This window comes from Poecile atricapillus, chromosome W (genome assembly GCF_030490865.1).
Source record: "Poecile atricapillus isolate bPoeAtr1 chromosome W, bPoeAtr1.hap1, whole genome shotgun sequence".
NCBI classification, from domain to species: domain Eukaryota; kingdom Metazoa; phylum Chordata; class Aves; order Passeriformes; family Paridae; genus Poecile; species Poecile atricapillus.
In genome coordinates, this window is record NC_081288.1 from 30,742,726 (window position 1) to 30,759,442 (window position 16,717).

General features: G+C 37.7%; 1 protein-coding gene across 14 annotated transcripts in view; it reads left to right on the forward strand.

The window, feature by feature from the left end:
* The window catches only part of LOC131591713 (ankyrin repeat and sterile alpha motif domain-containing protein 1B-like), a 407,097-nt gene that overhangs the window by 246,794 nt on the left and 143,586 nt on the right, over positions 1-16,717 (forward strand). For all 14 annotated transcript variants that reach the window (XM_058862673.1, XM_058862674.1, XM_058862675.1 and 11 more), the window contains one exon: positions 7,741-7,893. In XM_058862673.1, coding sequence (XP_058718656.1) covers positions 7,741-7,893 — 153 coding nt within the window. The remainder of the gene's footprint in view (positions 1-7,740; positions 7,894-16,717) is intronic.

The window sequence follows — 16,717 nt, forward strand, 5'->3', positions numbered from 1 at the left end:
ATTTCTAGATGTCAAACACTAATATCCTGATTAGGAACAATTGCCTAGAGCTTGAAGTGGTTTTAAATACCCACATTTTGGCCAAATATAGACTAATTCATCATTGTAGTTTCTTATGTGGTGTTTAACTGTATTAAAAGGCATGTTTACCTGGATTTCTCAAAATGTTTTCCCGTTATATTCTGTATTTGAGAAGAACATTTCATAAGAGGGAAAAATTGTATATTCACCAGTAGGTAGGTAGGGTTGAAACCTTTGAGATAGATAGAATGCTTCTTTCCAAAATACTCTTTATTTTTGTTGGATTAGAGTTTGTGGCCCTAATTCTTGTCTTGTACCAACATAATTTAAGTTACTTAAGTTTCACCTTAATATTAACTAGAGCAATTTATGGCCTATTTTAATAATGTAAGGTTAAGAGAGTCTAGTAGAAATATCATCTGCAAAATTAATTATTGAAATGGAATTATTTTATAGATGACATCAGTCTTAAATTTTATAGCAGAGTTTAATATTACATTTAAGATTTTTGTATGAAAAAATGAAATCAATGAATTTTTGTTGGAGGATTTTATATGCTCTGTTAGAAAAAAAGTTCAGATATGTTGAAAAGCAGAGATAACATATAAAAAGATACTGAAGATGAAAATACCTTGAGAGAAAAAATACTGAGAAAAGAATTGCGTGCAGTGTATGTTGACTAAGAAAGTAGTAAGAGTCGTGACATAAAATTTTAGTCACACTTAAGTTACACAGAAAACCTAAGGAGTATTGTCCAGCTATTTCAGCATCCCAAACCTATGTGCAAGTGACTCCTCAGTGGGTTCCTTAAAAGGTTTTTTTTTTAAAAAAAAGGCAATTATCCCAGCTTATCTCAGAATTTATCTAAGAAAAAGGATTGGTTTTGTGTGGGATGCTCAGTGCATGGCTCCTTCTTCTGGCATATAATGGGAACACATGCGCTCATTTGACAGATGGAAGTAAGATGTTAGCTGAAGCAGCCTTCTCCTGGCTTCAGAATTATTCTTACAGCAGCTTGTTCTTCCTGCACAGAGAAGTCTCAGCACAAAGCAGGTTTGGGAATAGCAGTGATGTGCAGGCAGCCAGCCTCTTTTCTTGGGTGCTTTGCAGAACTAGACAAGAAGCAGGATTTGAGCAGGCTGTGAGCACATCCTGTCTGTGAGTGGTGTTATAAGAGCGATAAAGCTCTTCTTCCAAAAAGTGCTGGACTTATTGCTCATAGGAAACACTCTTGTGCAAGCACAGTGAATCTGGCATTTAGAAAACAGAACTACTGTGCATGTGCTCATTAACTATGCTGTGTATGTAACAAAGAAAGATCACATCATGGGTTTGCTGTTGTTATATTGCTATTGGCTTAGACACCCCAGAGCTCAGCAAGCTGATTTCAATCCTGGTGTTCAATTACCTCCCATTTAGCACTTCCATTCCTAAGACAATTTCCAAACTAGGAGATGCTGCAAAATGTTGATGACCCTTTCTGCCTGTGACTCCTTGTTTCTGGTCTGCTGGAAGTCAAAACGAAAAACAGGACTCAAAGGACATTCTTTCTACTCTGCTGTTTTCTCTGCTTCTTACACCTCTGGGAATTACTTTCCTGGTTTGAAGGGAGGCCACTCACATGCTCACTGTGCCACTTGCAAGACCTTTAACCATAAGGACAGAAAGAAGCATTAAAATCCAATACAACACATCAATTTTTCAAGTCTGAAATACAAATGGATCATCCATGTTATTTAAGTAAATGCAGCACAATAGGAATGAAACAGTAGAAGCATGCAAGCTGTAGTTCCAAGTATTTACTTCAGAGCACTCCGGCAGGCCAAATGTCCTCTCCAGGCACGTGCTTCAAAACTGCCTGATGAAAGCAGTATCAGAAATATTCTCCTTCTCATCTGAGCCTACCAGAGAGCCACTCTGGACATGACACGCTGACATTTATCTATGCCATGTAGATAATAGTAGCATGCTGCTCATCCTGCCACCATTGCCCTACAGGATGTCTTACTTACCTACCTGCTTCTTTTTTACTTTCTTATTTGTGATTGGCTCCACAATATCTACTGGCTGCTCTGAGAATTGTCAGCAGACAAGGAAATATGCTACATGAGAGGAAGTGCTATCCCCTTTTTTTGGTAACCAGACTAGGGTAGCAACCTGAAGGAGCTGACTTAAACTTTCAAATGAGATCAAAGGTCATAGCTTCCTCTTAGTCCACAAATTTCAGATTTAGATCTTCTTAAGATTACATTTTATGCAGTGGATATGTCTGAACTATTGCATACATTATCACTGAATGACAATTGTTATTCCCTTGTCCCACATACTGTATCTGATGAAGAACTAGGTTTCTTCATCCTTCTGAATGTGTAACTGTTTACATTTCTCCAGAAAAAAAGAAAAAAAAAACCAAAAACACAAAAGCCCCCAGGTGTGCATCTATTTTCCTTTAAATTTGGAAGACAGATTCCAACTGAAAAAAACATGGAAAGGATGCCTACTGAAATTCTGACAATCTTAGGTATGAAACACTGAACTCAGTTAGGAGTATTCTGAACCTGCCATTGAGGCAAGATCCTGAATCAGACACTGCTGTGAAGTGAATGTGCCTGTACTGTCTTTTTCTAGCAAGCTCCACAAGACAGAAGGCTTTTGATTAGTGGAAAGAAAAGTCAAACATTAATAGAACACAAGCTTGAATAGTTAGCTTTAAAAATATGTGACAGGGTAGATGGAATAGAAACCCAAAAAGTTATGTAGAGTTCTTCTTCACCCACTGTGTCTCTGCAGGGAGACCGGTTCTGCTCAGTGCCTTTCTCACCAGCAGTACATGCAAAGTCTTCTGATGTCCTCTGTCATTCGTGCCTGTCCCCTGTGAAAGCTGCCCCTCGGCCCCTGGCTGCGGGCTCAATTCCTGCCCAGGCACTGCAGGCTCCAGGTGGTGCCTGGTTCCAGCCAGGCTCTCTGGGCTTCAGAAGTGTCTCTCTTTTGAGCCTTCCCTTTCAACACTCCAGAGGAGGAGTGATCTTTTCTTCCAACAACATGGCTTCAACTGACCATCTGACCATATTTGTAAAATATATAATGTATAACAGACAATGACAAAGGCAGGAAACAAAAATTAACTGATATATCCCCCATTGCAACCACCTAAAATTTCTTACCTAGGTAGTTGATAGTTTCATATAAGTTCCCAAAAATGCAGCTTAAAACTCTTGAATGCACCAGCAGTGTAAAAGAAAACCCTATATGCTTGCTAAAAAGATTTTTTTTCCAAATGAACCCAAGCATAAATTCACAGTAATCATAGTCATCATTTAAAAAGCTGTAAAATCAAGTAATCTCATCCTCCTTTTACAGCACATAAAAGCTTGATTTTGATACACACACTAAGCTCCACTAGATAGTGATATTACCTTTGGAGAACATAGTATTAATTCCCCATCTGTCTGAAGATCAGAGAAAACTGGTAACAGTCCATGCTACTGAATTTACCTTAATGTTTCTAGTGTATATGTGTTTACTTTGAAGTGTTACTATTTGTGTTTATTTGTCCACCTTTCAGAGACAAAAAAAATCTGGATAAACTCTAGAATAAAAGTACCTTTTATCCTAATGTAAAATGCTCTAGTGACACAGTAGTGATAAACTTTTAAAAAGTATATCACCGGACAGACGGTCTCGTGTGAGGGATTTCTCAACCCATTAGGCTACTACTCAACACTGCCATTTTATTATGAGAAACAGCTCTTTCTGGCTTCTGCTTTCTCTTCATTTCAAAGAAAATGATACTGATGATATATCAATAGGACCTAGGAGAGAAATCTCATATGATTTGTATCTTCTTCCATACTATTTTGAATCATACTTTCTTAAACATTTATTTTTGTCTAAATCCTTTGGGCTTCAATTCCTAGCCTTTTTCACAGTTGGAACATGAAAATCTTCTGCGGTGACAAAGCTAACATTGGTTTTGCTCTCTAAACAGCTGAATGAACTGGTAGTACTGTCTGTGGAAGAACAATAGTGCCCCTATTTATGAGCTGTTAATATTTGAAAGACTCATGACTTGCAGCTCAGAGATTTTACATTGATCTGAGTCAAACAGTGTGCACCTTAGCTGGATGTTTGACACCACTGGTGCCTGTGTTGTAGCTGGTGCAAAATGATTGAAATATGCATGGAAATATGCTCAGTAGGTAGGAGGGAGTTTTTCTTTCAAGAAATATTAATCAGCAAGGAATCCTACAGGGTATAAATGATCTGTGAGAGGAGTCCAAGTATAGAAAAGATACAGTCTAATAGCCAGGACCTGTTGATGAAGACTGGAATAATTTTCAACTAAACTGAATCTCTGACAAAGTAAAAAGGCAGCACTTCCAGACAGATATTTCAAAGTGTTTTTATTTAAAAACTCAATAACATTTTTTATGAAAAGCAGATACTATTAATGATACTGTCGCATATAGATAACCAATATGTCTGTCAGTAAGTATTTGAAAGGAAAGCATTCAGGTAACTATGAAAGACAGTTAATAAAGTTTGTATTATTAAAAGGCAGAAAGAGACTTTCCATACAAGAGGACAGATACTGAAATTTTATTAATTTTCATTTTAGGTGCATTTTAGAAAGCCTGTTTTAGATAAGAGAGTGGTTCTCAGTTCATGACAAAACAAATAACGGCTTTTGTGTTGAAACCAATAAATATTCTAGTTCTGAGATTAATTTTTTGTGATAGTAGCAACTGTCCTGCCAGGGAAGCTGGGCTGGGAGCTCAGGGGGGCAGTGGGCACTGGGACAAGGTGAGTAGGGCAGGGACAGTGGCAGTGGCTGTGAGCAGTCACATCCCAGGGAAAATCCACAGGACATTCACAGGGATGAGGACAGGACAAGGCCACCTTGGAGGATGAGTCAGTGGTTGAGGATGAACAAATGTGAGCATAGACACAGACACTATGCTGTGGGCTACAGCATAGCTCAGGCAAGCGTCAGGACATGGATCTGAACTCACATGCAGCTCCTGCACAAAGCGGGGTCTGGCTAAAGCCCTGGCCAGACTTCTCACTGCTCTTCCTCACACAGATCTGATCCAAGGCTAAGCAGCTGCACTGCCTGCAGCATGGCCTTGAATACAAGCAGACAAAACTCTGGGACAGGGAGAGGGAAAATCCTTGGAGAATCAGCTGCTGCACTACAACAAACCAGTGTATTTTCATGTAGGCTATTGAGTGACCCAATAACAATTTTATCTATTGGCACCAAATCCAAAGACTGAAATTGTCACATCCATTTCAGTTGTTCTCAGCCTCTTGTTTATTGCATTGTTCACCTGTGTTTACTTGCCTGCAGCCCTTTGCAACTCTGCTGTAGTAAAGGAATATCAATTTCAACAATTCTTTTGATGGAGATTTCCAGTGGGAATTGAGAATTTAGAAACTTGTCATGTTGTGTTTACTTTTCATAGAGGCTGATGGGTTTCCAAGAGTATGGACCAGATTGTGAGGGTTTTCTCAAATCAGGAGGCAAAAAAAAAATCATTTTAAAATCAGAATCTATTAAATGTAAAGCTCAAATAGTATTAAACACAGGAAATAATTTGCATAACATGCCCTATCTGGATATGTTGAAAATTGTTTTCACGGTGCTTCAGTTTTCTTTGTTAGAGAAAGGAAACAAAAATACCTTATATTTTCTGAAATCCATGTGTTCCCTGTGGACATAGAGATGTCATCTCTATGCTAGATTTTTCTTCTTCCATTTATCGGGTTCCCGCTTTTCAAGTGTCTGCTATCTAAGCATACCCTTTTTAAAATTGGATGCTGAAATAAGTTTTCTAGGAGCCAGACCTCCCAGGATCCTCCAGTATTTTGCAATCTGCTGGACAGACTACTGTCAATCTAATATTTAATGTAAGTCAGAATGACAATGAAAGAAGACATTGCCATGTTATTGACATAGAATAATTTTGTCCTATATTATGATGAAAGTACATTCCAAAATGTCAAGTTTAACAACAAAATTGAGCTCTTTCTTTCCAGTATGATTTGTTACAGCAGTAACCTGAAAGGCTATGATTTCCAGTGTTAATCGTGTGATTTCTGTTGTCTTTCCTTTATGATTTAAGACAATGATTTCATTACATCATTTAAATATTGCAATTATTATTTTATACCCAACATCTGCAGCAGAAGACTATGAGCAAATTCTCATATTCACATAGCAATGTGCCTGCATCACTCCTCTCTGGCACTGCAGGAAGCCCAGATCAAGACCATGACATGCTGGCTTTCTGCATTTGAATGGACAGATTGACAAACACTGCTGTGGCTTTCAAATGAAGACTTCTTTTTTTTTTTTTCTTCTGCTCTGAATTTAAATTATATTTCAAATAAACTGTGAGAAATAAATTGGTTCAGGCAAGATATTAAGATCAGAACTCTCTCCTTTTTAAATTACTTTGTCACTCACTTCAAACTTAAGCTCAAAGAATTATGTTTCTGTCACACTTCCATTGTTTCTCATAAAGTAGGAATGTATCTTAGTAGTTAAAAATGGGAGACTGGCTTTTACTATTTGCAGTCACCCCTGAACAATCAGGAGAACCTATGGAAAACCCATGGTTTCTAGCCCTCTAAAGCTTCTTAACAATTTACCTGTTCAGTGTATTATCAAGTTAGCAATAGTTACACTTCCAAAGACATATGTGCAGAATACTGATGAAAATTGAGGCTATTTTTTATACCTCATTCTACTTCTATTTTTGCCAATATTGCAGATTACTTTGAAATTCATTAAAGCAGTGTGGCATAACAAACTGCACAGGTAGAGGCTTTATACCTTTTTATCTTTAATGGCTTTAATGACTACCTTTAATGTCTTTGCTTGTGTCACTGAGAGACAGTTGTGAAAGAGAAATTGCAGCTTTTACTTCCTGGCAGCTAACAAAATTCAGAAAAAATAGATGCCAGTGGTATTTCTTAGTTTTTTTTTATGAAAACAGGATTTATGACATTAGGTGGCTGTGTTTCTATATACATGCCAGTGTTGCACTTCTGTATACGTTATTCTGTCAATTCCATTCCCATAATATCTGTTTCAGTTGTCCAATCTTAGGCAACTTGACAATGAGCAATTTAAAACATGTTAAATTCCCAGGAGTGCCGTGAAAAATGTGAGCAGGTAGAGGAAAGAGACTTTTTTTAAACCTTCCCTGGGGACAGGAATATATAGCGCAGGTTCAGCTGTTATAAAATAACATATAGCCTGGTAGAAAAGATAAATTAGGAATAATACAACCAAGACCATATATTTCATTCACAGTATGATACCAAAAGAACCATTTCTCAGTTTAATTTCTTCCCCTTCTATGAAATCTAAGGTGAAAATATGATTTTTTGGGCAGTAAGGATATTGATGTGTCTTTTACCCTTGTCTTCCCTCACTTACGGATTCTCTGATGTCTGGAAAGAATTGAACTCCATCTACAGTCTTGGTATACTCTGGTGTAAAACGCAAGCATCCATAAGAAAAAGATGCATCAAAAATGGAGTTCTATCACTGCTTTTGCTCACAAAATTGTTTCATGCTGTACTAACCATTAAAAGACTGTTGATCAGAGAATAAGATAACTGACCCAAAGAAAATAATACATTTAACTCCTGTTCCAAAAGGTGTTTAATGAGTATCACCAGTAATTTTTGCTCATCCTTGTTTTTCAGATGAAGCAGATCGGTCACGATGGTTACAACCCCTCCTCTGTAGCTGAATGGCTGGATTCCATTGAATTGGGTGACTATACCAAATCCTTTCTAATTAATGGCTATACATCGATGGACCTTGTGAAAAAAATATGGGAGATTGAATTAATTAATGTAAGTTGACAAATTTATAGCAGTAGTTCCTCCCAAATACATTGTATATTGCTTGTCTTTGTACATCAAGGAGAATGCAGAACAGCAATTTACACCACAGATATCGTCATCAAGTGCTGTTCATGCCTGTAGCTGGGTTGACTGTATCTTTTGCTTCCATTTACTTTACCCATGTCTTTAGCATGGTATTCAATCAGCATGATTGTGTTTGCCTTCAGGAGGCTGAATTACATTTAAAAATATATTTTGGGAGATTATAGCTACAAAACACGTCTTTGCTTTTAAAGTGACCAAAAACAGTGCATCCTGTAGAGATACTTGTAATTTGCTTTTTCTACATGCTCCAGCTGAATTAGACATAAAATAAGGAAACCTTATATCTAGTAAGTTATTCTAAAATAACACAATTTTTTATTTAATTATCACTTTTGCTTGAAACTTCATTTACATGTCTCAGTTTAATTAATGACCACATGTGGGCAACCATAAACTTTAATGTGGACTGCACTGCAGGGTAATTTGGAATGAGAGGAAGTTTGTGCTGTTATGGTGAAGTTTGTAATGTTACAGTGAAGACATTGACTACAGCTCGACCAGTGGAATTTTCATGTGAGTTACATGTCTGAAAGTGACTTGTTTTCTCATATAAAAGACTGATGACTGTAGTTCTGCTGTGACTTCTGAAATAAATTGTAATGTCAGTTTATATGAACTTTTAGAGCAACCTCTACTTTGGAGAAAAGCCTGATATCACATGTTATTGATTCTTCACAGACAAAAGGCTCTGCTCTTCCTTCAGATGCAGGAGATACTACATCTCTGCCTCTGATTAGTGCCTGAGTCCCAGAGCAGTCCAAAGGCTACCAGTAACCATAGTCAATCAAGCATGAGATACAGCAGCTGGTATAGTTTTATGCTAGGCAACAGTTCCCACTGTGTCCCAAGCTGGAGAAATGAAGAACATAACTATGGTGCAAAGCCCTGCTGCAACACAATAGCTGCTGCATGAGGCACAGGCAGGTGCAGCCTGGGACCAGCATCTAAACAAAAGAAAAAAAAAATCATAAAAGGAGTTATTTCATATGAGTTGGAAGACAAAACCATTGAATGCTAGAATTTCTTTTCTCACTGTCACAGCTGATGTTAACTAGCACAAAAATGTAGTGTAAGGGCCAAACTGTCTCATTTAATGTATCTTGTAGGTACATAATTGAAGTCAGGATATGATTGATGCATTACGGATGTCTGCTGTTGAGTTAGTTGTAACTGGGATTCTCTTTTCTCTAAATGGCTGGAATTAAAATAAGAACAGGGGACCCTTTGCCTCAGAAGCTGATATAGACCAGCCAGCACTGAGTCGAAAAAAGTAGATCATTCTGCTCTTACTGTTTTCTGTAATTTTGCATCCTATTTTGCCACAATCAATTTGGAAACAAATTACCCTTTAGCTCCCCCAAGTGGATCATTAAAATGTCATTAAAGGTTTGTGGTTTGATTTCAAGCTTGCATAAGCTGATGAAAAGGGGAGTATCTGCACTGAAGTTAGCAGGAATAAATTTCTGTAAAGCTAGTATAAACCAAACCCCTATGTTCCTCTAACTTTAAAGCTTAACATTGTGCTCCATTTGAAGGTCTGTAGTTCTTGGGAAAAGATCCCCCTTTTGCCATGAGTTGCAAGAAGAAGCTGGTTAATAGTTGTATAATTACTTCCATAGGTATAGAAATCTATAGAGATAAATATTTTTTTCTGCCTGGTATGTTTGAATTATATTGTTCAAGAGCAGAGTTAATAAAACAGTTTTGCCTTATAAGAATTACAGTTTTAGTCCTGGCATATTTGATTCCCCCCAATTGGTAGGAGCTCAGTGTAATGATATTATGTTCACTGAGAAAATCTGTAGCTTAGAAGGGTATTTACTATTACTATTTTCTTTCAATTGAGGGGAATCTTTCAGAAATGGACAAGAAATTGGTTTGAAGCATTGTGCAGTCTGTCAGAACGAGATATTTAGCTCTGACCAGCAGGCCTGCTGTCTGAAATTGATTTCAAAGGTCTTACTTCTTCAGATGATGGCAAAGAAAAGCTTATGGCAGAAAGTTTTCGTGAAAGAATGTATAAAGGTCAAAGCCACTAAGTCAGGAACAGGACTCCTCACTTGAGTAGGTCAAAATCCAGGCACTTGAAAAACAAGAGAAAAAACAGACTCAGAATCCTAAAAATAATTCAGAGCACCCTTAGTTTGATGGCTCTTGATGCTTAAGTTGTAAATGGAACAAGAAGTTTAAATTAAAGTTGTGCCTAATATGCAATAAAAATCTATCAAGAGCTACAGAAATTATAACTTCTTCATTTCATCTTTTTAATCAGTTTCAGCCACAAAATTTGACATGAAAGCTATACCTAATTTGGTTCAAGGAATCCCTTTGTTCATATTTGATGATTTTTTCCATTTAGCTATTGGGATATCAACCATGGGTCCTGAAGGGGTAGAAACAAGTTTGATGCTAGAGATAGTATCTTCTGTTTGGATCCCTCTCTACAAGAAGCAGGTTGAGGTTCTGGAGTGTATCCCGAAAGTTGGGGAAGAGTGTGGAACACACATCCTATGATGGGTGGCTGAGGGAGCTGGGGTTGTTCAGCCTGGAGAAAAGGAGGCTCAGAGAGACCTTTTCACCCTACACCTACCTGAAAGGAGGCTGTAGCATGGTCAGTCTCTTCTCCCAAGTAAAAAACAATAGAATAAGAGGAAATGGCTTCAAGGCTCATATTGAATGCTAGATAAAAATTATTCACTAAAAGTAAAGAGTTGTCAAGCATTGGAACAGGCTGCCCAGGAAAGTCACCAAGGTTGAGTCACCATCCCTGGGGATATTTCAAAAACATGTAGGTGTGGCATTTAGAGATATGGTTTAGTGGGGCCTGACAGTGTTAGCTTTATGGTGGAACTCAATGAACCTAAAGGTCTTTTAAAACTTAAATGACTCTGTGATTAAAGTTATCCTTCGTGATTTACCCTTTATTCCCATAGGACACTGGAATGATCAGAACGTTGAATCTTCTTCTCTTCCTAAAAAGAACAGTTCTTACTTTATTTCCAACACACTTTTATTATTCTTGTAAATTATCATCTAGGTAAGCACATTTAGAACCACTGTGAGGAGAGCACCAAGCATATGAGAGAGGGAGAATGTCTGAGGCACTGGTGGTGCATCTTCCCTCAGCTTTTTTGGTCCCCCAGCCAGCTCTCTGGCATTAAGAAACAAATTGAATATTCAGCTTCTTCAAATTTATTTCAAATTATTCCAGCAAGGTAATGCCCTCTCTGACTTACATGCTATTTTCTTTCAAACTTTTATGTGTACATAAAGCATGTGTTTCTTCAAACACAATCAAGCAGGAATTTCTAAAAGCATTTGAATCAGTAGAGTAATCTTTAAAGTTATTCACTTCTGTTTCTTGTAAGGTCTCACTAGCATTCTAAATCCTTCCTCAACAAATCAGACTTTGAAATTTAGATTTTGTTTCACTAATTAATTTTTCATTTAGATCATTTAGAATTTTCCCAGATCCATTTCCTTCTGTGATATGCTTTCTGGGAAGCATTGTTCTAATTTTCTTATCCTTGGATTGTAAGTATTCAGAATGCCTTCTCCTAGATTAGGCTTTACCCACACTTCTGCTTTTGTCTCCCAGTTTTCTTGGCTCATAAGAGAGATCAGAGTCTGTATCAAGATTCAGATATAATTTATTCAATGGTGCAGCTATGAGGAACTTTTCAGAAATACATATTTTCTGCTGAAAAATAAGTCCAGTATGTTCTATAAACCCCTAACCCACCTGTGCACCTGTGCTTTGATGACTAATGATATTATTCTTGTCTGTTATTCTGGATTACTTACGTAACCCTCCCCCTGTGGGACTCACTCTCTTCAGGGAACTTTTACCATAGAGATTCTTCAGGCAAGATATAAACACCTTAAAAGCACAAAGCAGGTTATTTGTCGTGTAACACACAATATATTGTAGGACTAATGAACCAGGCATTAAATCAACCCCCACCGAGTGAGTCACTCAGTATAATGGGCAAGTAGTCATCACTCAGGAAAGGGGAGAGCTGGCCTCTGGGGCTCACTGGAACAGGCTGATTTGTGGTAGTGCTGAGCTGCTATCTTCTGATTTACCTTTCTTTTTTCTTGTTAGGATTTTATGCCTCTTCATGTGAGTGTTGTTCCTTGAATCCTTGAGGTGCCAGTTTTCCTGTCTCAACAATCTTACTTGTGTCTGCAACTTTACCTTTCTTATCTCGAATGTTTCCAGCCTGTGCACTCCCTCACAGCTCCCTCTCACACCCAAGCAATTTTCTCAGAAGGAAACTGAGAAAAGTTGCAAGCTGCACTGTGCTGAAAGTAGGTCTGGAATCACAGATAGTTGGACTCCTGGGAGGAGGGTTACATGGAAGTGGCCTGGTTTACATTTCTTCTCAATTAATTCATCTTGCACTCTGAGCTTCTTTTCTCATACACACTTCTTTCACACTGATGATTCAGTCTTTGTCTTCTGTAAAATTAATCTTTATCGTATTGGCTCAATTACTGTCCAGATTTTGAACTTTTTGGGAAGTGTCCTTGAAAATCTCTCACAAATGGCACTCCTGATTTCTCTTAGGATATAATGATTGCTGTTCAGGATCAGAGGAAAAATACTAGAGAGAGAAATTAGTTAGGACTGCCTTCCATTAGTTTACAGCTAAATACTTTGGACTTTTCACAACATGCTGGTGAGTCCCACAATTTAATTGAATTATAGTGTGTGGAAAAGTGACTCTATAGTTTAATTTAAAGTGGGTACATGATTATTGAAGCACATGATGTTTTTACTATAGGAATGAAAGAGCCTAACAGCAGCCATAGTGAAGCAGATCAGTAGGTCTACCTAACCCACTGTAATGTCTATAAAAATTACCATAAACAGAGGACAAGGGAAGGCTATGTAGCAAGTATAAAAACAAGCATATTATTAATTATTTACATAGCATTCTTAAAATAATAATTTCGAACTTAAGGACTTCTGGAATTAGGCCAAACTGGTCCTTGACTTTTTAATCTTTGATAAGTTCCTATCATCATCCAGTTTTATGATCTTACTTCTAGTCTTCTTCCCTATAGAATGAATAAATATACTGAGCTGCCAAGGCTCATTCACAATCTCTTGAAGAATTCACTAGAAACCTTTTTCCGCCTTGAAAACTGTGATTTCTCCTGCAGTTTCCTGGTTTAAACAACTAATTCTCCATGAAAGAACTTCTTCTTATGGCTTAATGTCATGACTGCTGTTTTGTGGCTTTTGTGGTTTTTTTTGTAAAAGTGTTTTAAGAGTGGCTTCATCAAAAGCAGATCAAGCAAATTGTTAACCTTCTGTAGGTGATTTTGACTGCTTCAAGGAACACCAGTAGGCTCCTGAGATATGAGATATCCTCACATGCAGTCACTTTAACTCTGTTTTTATTCATGTGTGTATTACTAGTACTCATTTTTTAATTCCTACTATTTCACCTGGGAAAGGGCATAGAAACCAATATTACTGTGAATCTTCCATGAAGCTATTCTCAAAAACTGACATCAATTTTGTCAATTTTCAATCCTCAGATAACAAGTTTTTAAGGGAAAAGTTACACATTGTTGCTAGTAGCTCATCAAATTTGTCCTTGAATTCCTTCCCTATGTATCCTTTCTGTGCTATGGATCATTTTACACAGTTTTATAATTTCTTCTGTCAATGGTCTCATTTGCAAACCAAAGAGTCTTACATCATTTAGTGATTTCAGACATGCAGAAATCCTTGTTCTATATCTTTCTGGTCCTTCTCTTGGATTCTCTTGGATCTCTCACAGATTGGCAGTGATACATGTCTAATTTCAAAGTCAGAATTTCTTTATATGTATCTAGCTTGAGCCTAGAGATCTAAATTATGGAAGCCACTGTGTTGAACTTAATGCTCAGGGCTCTCATGAGGCTTTAGCTGACATGCACCTACAATATCTATGCCACATATAGTCTGTGCTTGAGGAGCTTAAATGTACCACACATACTGAATTCAGATACCTTGATCAGGTTAGTGTCTCACTTATCAGACTCTTCATCTATTCCAGCAAAGTTCCAGATAGTAACTCCACAGTTTGATTGGGTACCAATCACCAAATGGATGGATTTTGTACACTACTCACTTGACAGCTTAATTTCACTTGCTATCTAGTATGAAAAGATGTCTTTTTCTTAGGAGGGCTGTCCTTCAGATTCTGTTTGAAAAAATACGCTGTGACTCTTCTTCTCTTGTTACTTAATTTCCCAAGTGTGCCACTCTGCAGAGACAGTTTTGGGAGAGGAACCAAACATACTCTGAGACATTGCAGCTCCAGAATTACAATTCCTGTTCCTTTTCCTCTCTGCTTCAGAGCCCCCTGCTAGATTTCATATTGCTGAAAAGAGCTAAGAGAGCCACAGTTCTTTCTGATCTCTGAAATACACTGCTGATTGATAAAGATGCCCATAGCTCTTCCTGTAGTTGCTTTCCAAATGGCACCAGCAATTTTGCTGATCAGAAGAGGTTTCAAGACCATGAGGCTGCCCTAGCAATGGGCTGTGGGATCTCAAGTTATTAGGTATTTTGTTATAAAAATATCTTCTAGAGTTGTGGAGTGTAGAAAGTCATCTGTATGACTTTTTCTTTATTCACTCTTTACAAACATTTGGAAGCATATTACTAGGGTACTTGATTAAGTTCTTGAAGTTAATTTATGTGAGCCAATACTTCTTTAGACACAACCATATTGATGATGGTGCAAACCCAAAGGTCTTCTATTTCGAAGTTTCTAGGTAGCATAAAATTCTTAAGAATGTCTCTGATTTCTGCAAAGACAAATATGCCTCTTTTACTGAAGAACAGATATTTCTACCCTTTGAAATTTTAATATGAATCTTTAAAATTCTCTACCAGGAAGACTGAACTTTGGGTCTTCTGACTCATTAGTAGAGTAACCTATGTATAAGATGCATTAATACATTCAGGAAAACATTTTCTACTGCATTAATGGTGGGTTTTATATTAAATAACTACAATTTTGAAATGGGTAATGGACAACATCAGTTTGTTTGAGGAAATAGGAAGGAAATGTTCAATATCCATTCAAATACTTTGGCTAAATTTGCAAAGCTATCCTAATTAATATATGTATATAGGACCAAATATTAAGCATTCTTTTGATAACAGAAAAGTTCCTCATGTCTTTCATATCAAAAACTCTGAAGATGAGTATGGAACTGAATAGCTTTCATCATGATGCATTATTTCTTCATGAGGTAAGATGTATATGGATTTGTTCAGTTTCTCCTGAATTAGTAGGACAGTGTTGTAAATTGGATTACATTCATATGTGTTAGCCAATATGGTAGAAAATACAAAGGATAATACGCTCAATTATTATATTTACTTTTGACACTGGATCAGTAGGTTCATTAAATGTACAAAAAATGCCTTGCAATATAATACAAATAGCATTTTTTCATACACAGCAATTGTGTAGATTTCCTTTATCCAGGGCACCCACAGAGGTCTCAAAGTGTTTTCAATAATGCATATCTGTTTGTTTAATAATTAAATACATACCAATTGCAATCATGTATTAAATTTTTTCCTTTGGATCTTGCATTTGAAATTTATTCTTTCTGCAGTCAGACTCTTTCTGTTTTGAATGCTGATCATATCTTCATTAGTCACTCTGTTCCTAAATTACTGTGGATGTTACTTATAATTTAGAAACTGTCGTTATGTTGTAGTATTGCAGTGGCTGTCTCTAGAAACCATTGGAGTCTCTGTATCCTCAACAAATCCATGTGCCAGTATTTTAACTTCATAACACGTTTAACTCTTCCTTACAGTGTCTGCATGTCACATTTAGCACAGGTAGTGATCTTTCAGCCTTGGAGTGATTTGATGTGCAAGCTTCCATCTGTTCCTCACACTAAAGAAAATACTTTTTAACTACATCATTCTCTGTCCTCTACACTATTACTTGCAAAAGATCATGAGATGACATAACCATGGCAATTCTTTTAAGCATCTTGTGTTTATTGCTTCCTACTCCCACTTTGGATCATGGCTGTGCTCAGACTCCAGAGGCAGGAAGGAAGGCAGGAAGGAAGGCAGGAAGGAAGGCAGGAAGGAAGGCAGGAAGGAAGGCAGGAAGGCAGGAAGGAAGGCAGGAAGGAAGGCAGGAAGGAAGGCAGGAAGGAAGGCAGGAAGGAAGGCAGGAAGGAAGGAAGGCAGGAAGGAAGGCAGGAAGGAAGGCAGGAAGGAAGGCAGGAAGGAAGGCAGGAAGGAAGGCAGGAAGGAAGGAAGGAAGGAAGGCAGGAAGGAAGGCAGGAAGGAAGGAAGGAAGGAAGGAAGGAAGGAAGGAAGGAAGGAAGGAAGGAAGGAAGGAAGGAAGGAAGGAAGGAAGGAAGGAAGGAAGGAAGGAAGGAAGGAAGGAAGGAAGGAAGGAAGGAAGGAAGGAAGGAAGGAAGGAAGGAAGGAAGGAAGGAAGGAAGGAAGGAAGGAAGGAAGGAAGGAAGGAAGGAAGGAAGGAAGGAAGGAAGGAAGGAAGGAAGGAAGGAAGGAAGGAAGGAAGGAAGGAAGGAAGGAAGGAAGGAAGGAAGGAAGGAAGGAAGGAAGGAAGGAAGGAAGGAAGGAAGGAAGGAAGGAAGGAAGGAAGGAAGGAAGGAAGGAGACATTTATTTTATTTTTTTGCTAGTATAATGATTCTTTCCTAATCCACCTGATGTCATTTTG